The sequence below is a fragment of the Pelodiscus sinensis genome, chromosome 23 (assembly GCF_052426305.1).
Source record: "Pelodiscus sinensis isolate ZL-2025 chromosome 23, ASM5242630v1, whole genome shotgun sequence".
NCBI lineage: Eukaryota > Metazoa > Chordata > Testudines > Trionychidae > Pelodiscus > Pelodiscus sinensis.
In genome coordinates, this window is record NC_143074.1 from 13,248,017 (window position 1) to 13,260,975 (window position 12,959).

Sequence of the window (12,959 nt, forward strand, 5' to 3'; positions counted from 1 at the left end):
ATACCATTATTGGACCTAACCAAGTGAGTTATAAGATCAAGAACACATATTCCTGCGCATCCAGAAATATAATCTACGCTATCATGTGCCGAAAGTGTCCGTCTGCTATGTACATTGGACAAACATCTCAGACACTTCGCCAAAGGATTAATGCCCACAAAACAGATATCAGACAAGATCACAAAGAGAAAACAGTTTCTTGCCACTTTAACCAGAAAGGACACTCTCTAAATGACTTAGCCACCTGCATTCTGCTACAAAGACCTTTTACATCTGCACTTGAAAGGGAATCCTCTGAACTGTCATTCATGTTAAAATTCGACACTTACCAACAAGGACTTAACAAGTCTTTGAACTTTCTCACCCATTACCAAGACAGTTTCCCCAATTATCACCTGTAATACCATTAACTCACAAACATCCCACTCTCCCTACCTTTAATATCAGCAATTCACAGACACTTACCTTCCTTCCTCCCCCTTCCCACCCCCCCGCATCCCCCTTCTGTTCTGCAATGTGATTTGTCCTTTTCATATTTGTTCATTTTTTTAAATTGTATCCTTTGGTATATATGGTTGTGACTACTTTCTTCCACTATTTGATCTGAGGAAGTGGGTCTGGCCCACGAAAGCTCATCATCTAATAAACCATCTTGTTAGTCTTTAAAGTGCTACATTGTCCTGCATTTTGCTTCAACTACCCCAGACTAACACGGCTACATTTCTATCGCAAATAGGATGTTAGGAATTATTAAGAAAGGGATAGAAAATAAGACCCAGAATATCTTACTGCCCCTGTATAAAACTATGGTACGTCCACATCTTGAATACTGTGTACGGATGTGGTCTCCTCACCTCAAAAAAGATATTTTGGCCTTGGAAAGGGTTCGGAAAAGGGCAAGTAAAATGATTAGGGGTTTGGAATGGGTCCTATATGAAGAGAGGTTAAAGAGACTGGGACTCTTCAATTTAGAAAAGAGGAGATTGAGGAGGGATATGATAGAGGTATATAAAACCATGAGTGGTGTGGAGAGGGCGGATAAAGAAAAGTTATTTATTAGTTCCCAGAATAGAAGAACTAGAGGACACCAAATGAAATTAATGGATAGAAGGTTTAAAACTAATAAGCGAAAGTTCTTCTTCACACAGCATGTAGTCAACCTGTGGAACTCCTTGCCAGAGGAGGCTGTGAAGGCTAGGACTATAACAGAGTTTAAAGAGAAGCTAGATAATTTCATGGAGGTTAGGTCCATAAAAGGCAGAGGATAAAATGGTGTCCCTGGCCTCTGTTTGTCAGAGGCTGGAGAAGGATGGCAGGGGACAAATCGCTTGATCATTGTCTTCAGTCCACCCTCTCTGGGGCACCTGGTGCTGGCCACTGTCAGCAGACAGGCTACTGGGCTATATGGACCTTTGGTCTGACCCAGTATGGCTGTTCTTATGTTCTTATAAAATGTTTTTCCTTGTGGTGGTCGGATTTAGTGCTGTTGAGCAGTCCCCTGTGTATTTACCCATGGCTTGCTCACTGTTTACTCTCTTTTGTAATAGTCTTCAATGATTTACCTCTCAACTGTGAGTGTTGGCACACTGCACTCTGCCTCTGTAGGAGAGTAGCTTTCAAACTTCAATGATAAACAAATACGAGTAGCACTATTCAGACAGGTTCAAACTATTCCAATACAAGAGGAAAGATATTGGCACTGACACTTTACATGAAAAGGAAGGTATCTTCTTGGCCTTGATATATAATGGAGGAGAACACTTGTAGAATCAGAGAACGGGTGAGACTCTGTCACCGGCAGAGCTTGTTCCATGGGAGCCTTTGTGAAAGAATGGGGACTGGGAGGAAAACATTAACACAATCATGTTTCATGCTTGGTAGGACGACCATTTAGCAAGTGTGAAAAATCGGGATGGGATGGAGGCAACACTACAGGAACCTAAATAATAAGAATGGCCATACTGTGTCAGACCAAAGCTCCATCTAGACCAGTATCCTGTCTGCCAACACTAGTCAATACCAGATGCCCCAGAGGGAGGGAACACAACAGGTAATCCTCACATGATCCCTCTCCTGTCACCCATTTACAGATGCTAGGGGCACCATTCCTACCCATCCTGGCTAATAGCCATTGATGAACCTAACCTCCATGAATCTATCTAGCTCTTTTTTGAACCCTGTTAAAGTCCTAGCCTTCACCACATCCTCTGGCAAGGAGTTCCACAGGTTGACTGTGCACTGAATGAAGAAAACTTTCCTTTTGTTTGTTTTGAACAAAAGCCCCTAATATCAGGACTGTCTCTAGAAAATCAGGGCGTCTGGCCACCTGAATCAGGAGGTGAGACTATTTTTGCTAGCATGATAAGATTTGCAACCCATCTCTTGCAGCCATAGGAGCTTGCAGCCTAGGGTGCCTCCAGCAAGGTGAGGGAAACAGGCTCTTATGGGCATCCCCTCCAGCCGGGGAGGAGGAGGAAACCAGCAAGGAGAGCCAGGCTCACGAAGCAAGCGCCCTGCGGCAATTAGACTTGGGCTGGGACCGAAAACGTGTCCTTTCCCCACGCTGCGTTCCTGCATCCGCCCCTCACAAAGATGGCGGGAATGTGTGCGTGCGGGGCGGAAGTATGTGTGTTCCCAACGCTCCCTGCCCCATTCTCAAGCTCGGGGAATCCAAGCGCTCCCCCTCACAAAGATGGCGGCGGAACGGAAGTGCTGGGCGCCGCGCAGGGGCCGCCGGGAGTGGTAGTTTCGAATCGGCTAGCGGCACGGCGGGCCGGCCCGGACAAGGCACCATGCAGCTGCTGCTGGGGCTGCTCTCGCTGCTGGCGCCGGGCTCGGCCGCGCTGGAGCCCATCAGCCTGGGCATCGCCATAGGGGCGGCCTCGGCGCTCACCGGCTATTTCTCCTACCCCAGCTTCTACTGCGGCTTCGTGGAGTGCTGCCCCGGGGAGGCGGAGCGGCCCAACGCCACCGGTACCGGGCCCGGCCCAACGGAACCGGGGCGGACCCCGCGCGGCGCCGGGGCGGCTCTGGCTGCAGGCTGGGGACAGGGGCCACTGGGGGGCGGGTGCAATGGGGCCGCCCCACTTAGCGATGAACATTTGGGGCCATGCACCACGGGTCACCGAAGGGAGACTGGCCCAGCAGCTCAGCGCTGACCCAGAGGGAGAAGGGACTTTGAGACAGGCACTCCCCTTCTCTGCCCCCTTTCCTCACCTGGGACGTGGGGCTGACACCTCAGGGCGCCTCACCCGGGCGTTCTGGGAGCCGCATTTCATTTGCGGGCTTAGAGCGCTTTGCGATCCTTGGATGCAAGTGCAAAGAGTTATTCTTGGGCTCTGTCTTCCTAGTGCAGTGACTGAGTCCCCCTCCCCCCTGTTTTCTAGGCAGAGGTAAGGATTGTAGACTGCTCAGGGAGGGAAATGTAGCCGTGTTAGTCTGGTGCAGCTGAAACAAAAACCAGGATTGTATCCTTTGGTATATATGGTTGTGACAATTTTCTTCCACCGTTTGATCTGAGGAAGTGGGTCTGGCCCACGAAAGCTTATCACCTATTAAATCATTTTGTTAGTCTTTAATGTGCTACACAGTCCTGTTTTTTGTTTCCGAGAGGGAAATGGGATTCAGGATCCTATTCCATTTGCAAATCGCTTTTGGAAGTCCTTGTTCTTCTAACATGACCTCCCTTCTTTCCTTTTCTCCTGGGACTCTTCAGCACTGAAGGAGGATCTGAATAATAAGCTCTTTGGCCAGCACCTTGCCAAGGATGTGATCCTGAAAGCAGTGACTGGATTCAGCAACAACCCTAATCCCAAAAAGCCACTTGTTCTCTCCCTACACGGCTGGGGAGGCACAGGTAAAAACTTTGTCAGCCAAATCATCGCAAAGAACATTCACAAAGCAGGACAGAAGAGCAAATTTGTTCATCTCTTTATAGCCACACTACACTTCCCACATGCACATCAGGTTAGCCTGTATAAGGTAAGAGAGCAAATTTTAACTTCACCTTGGTTGTATCAGTAAATATTAATAATTAAAACTGCACTGTGAAATTAGATGGTTCTTAGTATACAAATCCATGGGTCTCTAAAATCTAAAATAACAAACTCTTGTACCCACCTAGTGTTTCTTTGTATTTTCAAACATTCACTGACAAGTTTAGGGAGGTGGAATCTAAATATCCCCCTGCAGTGCTAGAGACTAGGGATGTAAATGGGTAACCAGTTAACCTGTGAGCATCACCCTTAACCACTTCCTGGTAAGTATCACCTGGTAATTGGTGCCCAGCCCAGACAGAGCAGCCTGGCAGGGCCCACTAGGGTGAGCAGTTAACATATAGTTTAATTAACGGGTTAACATTTTAAATGGGATTTTACATCCCTACTAGAACCTGAAACATAACAGCAATGACTTAAAGGCTAAGAAATGGAAAGTGAAACAGATAAATCTGTTTAGTCTTGCTTTTCAGTGTTCCTCAAAGTTGGCAATTAAAAGTTACTTCCTCTTACTGTTTTTTTTCTTACTTCCTCCTGGTGTTACTTTTTCATGTTACTTTTTATAAGGTAGGCTGTTATGAAATGTTGTCAGTTCAAGCTAAATGAGGTGACTATAAAGAACAGTAATTTCAGAGACTTGTAAGTGACGGATGCTGATCACCTTGTTTATTCCCTGCAATTTTCTTGAAAAGGATGGTCACAGCCTGAAGGTTACGAACTCAAAGCATTTTTAAATGTTAAAAACTGAAGACTGTAGTAAGATGAGGGCTTGAAACATAAGCCCATGCCTTTGATGTTTATCTGGTTTGTGGTCTTTGGGGGTTCTCTCGGAGCCTGCTGTCCTGGCTACCTGCGCAGAGCTAGGGGAGAAGCACATGCACACAGCTGAACATTTATCATTATTGAATGGAGTAGGATATCTATCAGGACACCCTACCAGTAACCTCTGACTCACAAAGGTCCATCAGGAATTAGTTTTGGTTATATTTATTGTTTGTTTTGGTTGGTTGTCTGTCTGTCTGTCAGTCAAGAGGAGGGTAGAAGTAGTACTATACTGTAGAAGAAATGTCTTCCTTTCCCCTGTAGCCCTAGTTGTGCTTTGACTGTTCAACAGAAATTGGAAATTATTTGCTTTATGGCAATTCTCTTTAAATAACTGCAACAGGAGTCACATTCTATCAGCATGTTTGCTAAAGTGAAGGCAGTGGTCTTTCCTCCCTTCAAGAAGCAGGAGATAATCCCGGTATCTAATGGATTGTTGGTCTACATAATACTAAGTCCTACCATGAGTGCACTAGGGATGTGAACGACTAGTTGACTGCCTGATAAGCAAATGCTTATCGGATAGTCGACAGGCTAGTCAACTAGTCACTCCCCCTATCAGAAAGAGGCAGCAAGGGGGGAAGAGAAGGGGGTACTTCAAAGCAGCAGTACTGCGTGCAGCCTGGGGCCAGACCCTGGGCTTCACGTGATGCTGCTGCTTTGAAACACTGCATACAGTCCGAGGCCAGCTGGGGACTCCCCACTGATCCTGGATTCCATGCGGCCCTGCTGCTTTGAAATGCCACATGTAGCCTGAGGCTGGGCTCCCTACAGCGTTTCAAAGCGGCAGCACTGCCTGGAGTCAGCAGGGGAGTCCCCAGCTGGCCCCGGACTGCAGGTGGCGCTTTCACCTTTAAAGTGTAGTAACAGCCCTAGGCCTGTTGCTACGCTTCAAAGGCAGAGGTGCCCTATCAACTAATTTAATAGTCAATGCAAAACATTGACTATTTGATTAGTCAGTTACTCAAAATTTAACATCCTAGAGTGCATGGGACTGGACGATGTCTCAAGTGTCTAGAAGTCCTATAATTCTATGATTACTCACACCCCCTGCCAGGTGTTTTTTGTGCTCTCTTATCAGTGAGACCTAGTCTTTTAATGTGCATTTCTCCTTTGTTCCAGGACCAGTTGCATAAGTGGATTCGGGGTAACGTGAGTGCCTGTGCCAGGTCTGTGTTCATATTTGACGAAATGGATAAATTGCACCCTGGCCTCATTGATGCCATCAAGCCATTCTTAGACTATTATGAGCAGATTGATGGGGTGTCCTATCGAAGAGCCATCTTTATCTTTCTCAGGTTTGTGGTCTGTCTACTATGGCAAATCTGGGCTCAGCTGGGCCTTCGCTGTGTCTGTGGTATGTGTGTTGGCCACTCAGAGCTTGCAGGCATCAGTAGGGACAAAACCCAGATTCTTGTATTCAAAAAGCATGTGCTGTTTGAGCTAAAGAATGTCCATAAGTTGCCTACAGGGGTGTGGTTCCATGCTCCAAGAAGGGGCAGGGCTGCCCTGAGCCTGATGCTTCCCCTCTCCACCTCCCCTCTCCCAGCCCTCAGAGCTGCCTGGAGCATGTGGCACAGCGCTCTGGTGGTGATTTAAAGGGCCATGCACTTTAGCTTCTGCAGTAGTAGCAGTGGCAGCTGGGTGTCCTAGGCCCCTTTGAATTGTTGGGCCTTGAGGCAACTGTCCCCAATGTGCTGTTTTCCCTGCCTCTCTATCAGCAGTGCTGGCTGGCTGCATTGCAAGGCCTATGGTACAGTTGAGCAATTGACTCCATCCAGCAAGGACTGTAGCAAGTAACATGTTAAAGTGGGTTGTTCTGGTAGTCTAGTCTAGTAGCAGCATGCTGCCTTACAGCAGATTGGAACGCAGATCCTGAATCTGTTCCTCGTTCCATGTGCTGGGAACGGTGCACAGTATTGTACTTCACCACGAGCTTTGCAACACGCAGAGGGCTCATCGCATATGCCTACCTGCTGATCCCTTTTGAGAGGGAGCTATGTAGCCATTTCTGAGCAAGAGATATTGTGGCTCAGGGCCAGCACAGTAGGGACAAAGTGGAATTTAGGCTTTGATTTAGTGTTTTTATTCTGTGCAGACAAGTGTTAAATGAGCTGTGCCCACGAAAGCTCATGATACCATCTACAGGTTTTGTTAGTCTTTAAAGTGCTACCAGATCATTTGCCTGCTGTTTTTTTTCTCCTAGAGAAAGAGACGCTGAATTCTTCCTATTTAGAATCTGTACTAAACTTTCTCTCATTAACAGTAATGCAGGTGGGGATTTAATTAATAAAGTGACTCTGGACTTCTGGAGGAGTGGAAAAGACAGGGAGCAGATTCAGCTGAAAGACCTGGAGCCTGTGTTATCAGTAGCAGTCTTCAATAATAAGAATAGTGAGTTACTTTCCTAATGAGTAGGCATTTCTTTTAATTTATAAACACAGAAGATCCTTGCTTGGTGGGTGTTGTTCCAACTTCTCTCTTCGTACCATGTAATATTGTTGTTCAAGCACTTGCACTCACTTACGCCTGGGTACTGCCAGGTCCTGAGCATGGCAATTCATTGATTTTGCTGGGTGCTTGGCACATTTAAGGAGACACTCTGCGGTTCTCTGGATCAAACCCTCCCACAATGGATTGTTTATTTTGGGGAGAAATTATGCACAATGGTTTTGGGGTCAGGAGACTATTAATGCATTAACCAGTCACCTCTGTGGATTGAGCTGGGTGTATAACCTAACTCCGTTCCCAATGAAAGTGATGTTAGATGATCCCAGCCTAGTTTTTAGTAGACAGCTGCCTGCTTGATAAAGACCTCAGCACAGGGCAGAGACTGGACCAGCAGAGGGTGCTGCAGATCAAGATTGACTTGTGCTGGCAGAACTGTGTACAGAAAATTCATGCTTTATGCCTGGTGCAAGCAAGTGCCATTATAAGTGACAAATATTAATCAAAGTCTAAATCTTAGATAATGTCCCTAGTGGTACAAGAATATAGGCCAGGGCTGTATGCGGCCCATGGGGTTCTACACGTAGCCCACCAAGACATCTTGTTTATCATTACCCATGTGCATAGCTGCCAGATTCTGCTGGTTTCCATTCATGTAGGGTTTTTTTCCTACCAGTAGTACTAAAGTGACACGCACGTAAAGCCAGGTCACATGATGTGAGGTGCGCACTGATTGTACACAACACTGACTGAGAGAGCCGTGTGCTCCCTCTGCAGCCAATCAAAGCACTGCTCGGGTTCAGTCGGCACACCCCACAAATTCTAGGTATGCAAGCACAGTTAGCAAAATTTACCCTAGCCTGGGAGACCGTTTTGGTTATCCCAATCTCGCATCCCACTAAGATGGAGGGCCACTAATGCGGCCCACTCGCTAGCCTAGGGGGCCCACTTGCAGCCATTGCTGATCTGGGTGCAACGCATGGGCCCTTCATGTTTGGGAGTGTGAAAGGGCCGTTCATCTGTTGTATAGTAAAGTTGCGTGCCTAGATAACAAGAACCAAACATTAAGGGTACATTTAAACTACATACTATTTTCAAAAGGAATTTGCTTATATTCTTCAATCGCGGAGTAGTCTGGACGCATTTTTTGGAGGGGGGAACCTCCTTTTTCGGAAAAAAAGTGTAAACCTCATTTTTTAAAGAGCAGTTTCTTTCCGAAAAAGGGGTTCCCCCCCCAAAAAAACACATTCGGATTACTTTCAAGGAATTTGCATATCCTCTTTCAAAAATAGCACATAGTCTAGACATAGCCTTATTGACAATGGAGGACAGAACTGTAACTAAGAGGTTGCAATTGTTCTCCCTGACCACTTAAGCACTGATGTTTTCTAGGTGGCTTGTGGCACAGCAGTTTGATCGACAGAAACCTCATTGATTACTTTGTCCCCTTCTTGCCACTGGAGTACAAGCACGTGAAGATGTGCATCAAAGCAGAAATCCAGTCTCAGGGCAAGGAAATTGACGAGGCATTTGTGGATAAGGTGGCCAACGAGATGACCTACTTCCCAAAAGATGAGAAAATCTACTCCGATAAAGGCTGCAAGATGGTGCAGGACAGGCTGTTTTTCTCTTGGGAGAGATAGCTGTGAGCTGCATGAAACTGAGGTGGAGCAAGGAACTTGATGCTTTTACCTCACCGAAGCACTTTTAATAGCATTTTGGAAGTCTGTGTCTTTGCACTTTTTAATATTTTGGGACATGTGGCAGGGATCTTCGGAATGACTGATTTTATTTTCTTTTTTGTAAATCTCACTGCTCTTCCTTAAGCTATCTGTAACTACGTGTTGCATTTTCTAATCTGGGGTTAGTCTCTGGAAATCTTTGAGCATAACACTCAGCATTGGATGCAGCCTTCACTGCATTGTATTTAACAGCTGAGACTGTTAAAAATTCCATCCTCTCTACCCTCTCAGCTAGAGGATGGGAGTAAAAGGAAGGAACCCTTCCATTTGTCCACAATCCCTTCCTAGCATATGAAAGGACCAGTCCTATTCCCATTGAAATGAATGGGAGTTTTGGCCCTGACTTCAGATGGCGTGTCCAGCATCTATGATAAGGACAGCAAGGGTGAGCCCTTGATACTTTGCTAGTTCAAATGCCACTGTGCTGGAAAGACTCTGGAGAGAGTTGGTAGTGTTGTGCTCAGAGAGTCAGCTTTCTAGGGATGGAAGGGCAGGATCTTGGTTCATTTCTGACTCTAAGCTATCTTCATGCTTCCCTGTGGAACATTATGGTGAACTCAAGGAGAGCGGGGGTACGGGATAAATTAGTTGCTCCCCCCCCAGTCCCTATTGAGAAGACTTTCCATACTTTCCCTTCCAATGAAATTTTTGAATCTAAGAGAGTCCAAGTGGCTGTAAGCTTTGCTGCCAATGTCCCTTTCCATGGGGGAAACTGTGCACCAGCAGTTTGATTGTTACAGCGCCTTAGGCAAGTGTCTTGTCTTTCAGTGGGGAAAGGTTCATGAGGATTTGACTGTTACAACTTGTCAGGTCAGTATCGACAAGGTGTTATACAGCTGTGGCTTGGAGGGAATGTCTAATCCAGCTCTGGGCAACACCCCCTGCCCTTCCCTAGACATACACTTTGCTTGAATATTGCCTTGTTGTAGAAATGATTTTGAAGTCTATTTTTATACTATTTTATACTAGTTACAATGGAAGTATAAAATCTTTCTCTTCAGCACTAGGGAGGATGGGAAATATGGTCAAAGAGTTACCTTCCCCCATTCCTATTGTATTTTTAATATTTTTTTAACTAACATTGTAAAATTAATGAAAACCTGTGTCTGCCATGGTCAGGGTGAAACACCTTGTTCCCAGCAGCAAGGTGAAATGAGAACCAGCAGGATTAGGAAGCTGGAAGAGGATTAACTTTCATCCATCTAGTAAGGGTGGAATTTTAGTATCACATCTTACACACCAAAGACTCAACTTCCTAACTCTTCCTCTCCCTTGCACTCAGCCAGACGTGATGTGAAATGGAAGTGCCTTTATAAATGGAGGACAAGATAGCTAGTATGTAGTGGAGCTAATATGCATGGGAGGAAATTGATTATTTTATAATGTAGTTGCTGAATTAACTCCCTCTTATATATTGATACTTTTTAAGATGGTGTCTCAAATCAAGCCAGTTTTTGTTCAAACTACCAGCAAGAAAGCTTTAGATGTTCATGTTAACCTGTGAAATTGAAGGAATCTGTTACAATTTTTTTATAACCCTGTGTGCAGTCTGTCATAACCGTGACAAACTGTTTGCTCTGATGCAATCCCTTGAAGTGAAAACTAACCGTCAACCTTGGGACATTGGACTGTTGTTTTGATGTGATGTTTTGCCTTTATGGCGAACTCTTACTCAAAGGATCTCAAATGTTGCACTCACAAGTGTATGATTGCTCTTCTAACTTGGATGTTCTGAATGTAAGCTTCCCATGCAGTTTTAAAACCTGTCATAGCTGCAATAAATGTTTTTCATCCTTCAACTGCCTTTGACTTATTTAACTGCCAGCTGGTAGATAATAGCTTGCTACTGCTTTGTTCCTAGGCATTCATGCTGGGGTATGATGTGCCTTCCACTCAGCTTTATTCTGATTAAATCAGGCCATCTTAATAACTGACTTGCCTGCTCCTTCCCAAGGTAAATAAAGTATCATTATAAATAAGGATAAGAGAGATTTCCCTGTAGCTTTTTATTAATACAGCAGCATGCCCTACTTCATATCAATAAAGCTTCTAAAGATGCCTTTCAGGAGAGAAGTCTTTTTCAGGTGATGGACCTGGGGTGGAGGTTTAACCAAGAGGGTTGCATTTTTATCTCTGGCTCCACTGCAAAAGAGTGGCTGAAAATTTACTCTTCTTATGGCAACTCTTAAGCATTCTTACAATTTTTTTTCTGATACCAGTGGTAGAAATGTAACTTGCCACATCCCTTTAGCACTACTCTGACCTGACCAGGTCACTTGATCTCTTGTGTCTCAGCCCTTTTTCCAACAAGCAGTTTTTCCCTCTAATCTTTTCCATCCATGTACAGAATGTTTATGTGCATTATGGCATGTGTGAATGTGCACCACCGGCAGGAGAAACACAAACCTAGCTGAGGGCGCTCAACTAATCAGCTGGGCAGCAGTGGAATCTCATCTGAGCGGCCACACAATTGAGCTGCTTATAGGGAACACTACTTACAGGGTGAGTACAGGTAGTGCCCCTGGAGTTCAGCTGCTGGAATTTAAACACCACAGCAGCTAGCCAGCAAGGCGGTTAAAATACCAGACTAGTAGAAACATCCAATCATTTGTGGGAAATCTGGAAATTAGTGCCATAGGCAATACAGGGCTAATGCTTTCCTTCTCCCCCCTCCAGCACTCACAGGGTAGGAATCTAATTGTAATAAGTGCTTTGAGTTCACTAATGGATGGAGTGCAAAGTGTTACTTGGCAGAGTTACTTTATGCTCTGATCCACTGTTGAACTTGGGAGGTTCAGGACACTAATATAAACAAGAGCAGTATTTCTTCAAGCCACCAGGGACAATCAAAGTTTCCTGTTTTCTCCTCCCTCCCCCCCACAAGTTGCATCATGTCACTATAAAGCTTGTAGAATATAATCCTCATAATTCATGTACTTTAGAGAAGCCAGCAAATGATGACTGGAGCACTACACACTTATTCCAGCTGCTTTGCACAGCAAGTCTTAAACTCAGGCTCCTGCTGAGTTTGAAATGAAGGTTAAAGGGAATCTCTGAGCTTACCGGTTTAAAGTCAATTACATTGTCCAAATATAACAAGGAAGACTAGAGTCCTGCTGCTCCATTTTTTTGTAGAGGTGCAAAGAGCAGTGCACACCAAAGTGCTGCATTTCAACTGTCCCACATGGCCACTGCTAGAATGAACTAAAAGGTACCTGCTTTGCATAAACAGTACTGTTTGAAGAGGATTACATTAATGCAAACTAGGTAGTGTCCACTGCAGTCCCAGGGCCAGTTGCCCTTCACTCCCTGGCTAAGTCTACACTCGTGGCTTCTTGCACAAGTATGGCCGTTCTTGCACAAGAATCTGCAGAGCATCCACACTGCCCACCCGCTCTTGCGCAAAGAAATTTACAGCGTGGTATGAGAGGGCTACTTGCACAAGAGCTATGCTCTTTTTTAACAAGTGTAAGCCCTCTTGCGCAGGAACTCTTGCACAAGAGGGCAGTGTGGATGCTGGGCAGGGATTTCTTGCGCAAGAAAGCCCTAGGGCTAAAATGGCCATCAGCGTTTTCTTGTGCAAGAGAGCATCCACACTGCCATGGGTGATATTGTGCAAAAGCACAGCTCACACATGGCAGTGTGGATGTTTTCTTGCACAAGAAGCCACCAGTGTAGACATAGCCCCTGAGTCTGCATGGTAGCAAACTGGAGCATAGCCAAAGATACCATCACTTACTGTAACTAGTCAGTCACATCTGTGACAGCAAGACATGGGTAAACAAAGTAAGGGGTTTCATCTACTCCACTTACAGGACAAATTGTCTGTTTTTAAGCACTTTTAGAATACAGTGAGCCCTCGCTACTTCGCGGTTCGACCATCGTGGATTCACGACTTCGCGGACTTTTTCTGTACATTAAAGGGTGGTTTGTTAACAGTACTACGTAAAGG

The 12,959-nt window shown here is 45.3% G+C and overlaps 1 protein-coding gene across 1 annotated transcript; it reads left to right on the top strand.

The window, feature by feature from the left end:
• Positions 1-2,718: 2,718 nt before the first annotated feature.
• Positions 2,719-10,806, top strand: LOC102460841 (torsin-1A). Its single transcript, XM_006128392.5, has 5 exons — positions 2,719-2,973; positions 3,716-3,981; positions 5,940-6,115; positions 7,084-7,211; positions 8,658-10,806. Exons 1-5 carry the CDS (start codon positions 2,793-2,795, stop codon positions 8,906-8,908), a joined length of 1,002 nt encoding a protein of 333 aa, XP_006128454.2. The 5' UTR covers positions 2,719-2,792; the 3' UTR covers positions 8,909-10,806.
• The last annotated feature ends 2,153 nt before the right edge of the window (positions 10,807-12,959 follow it).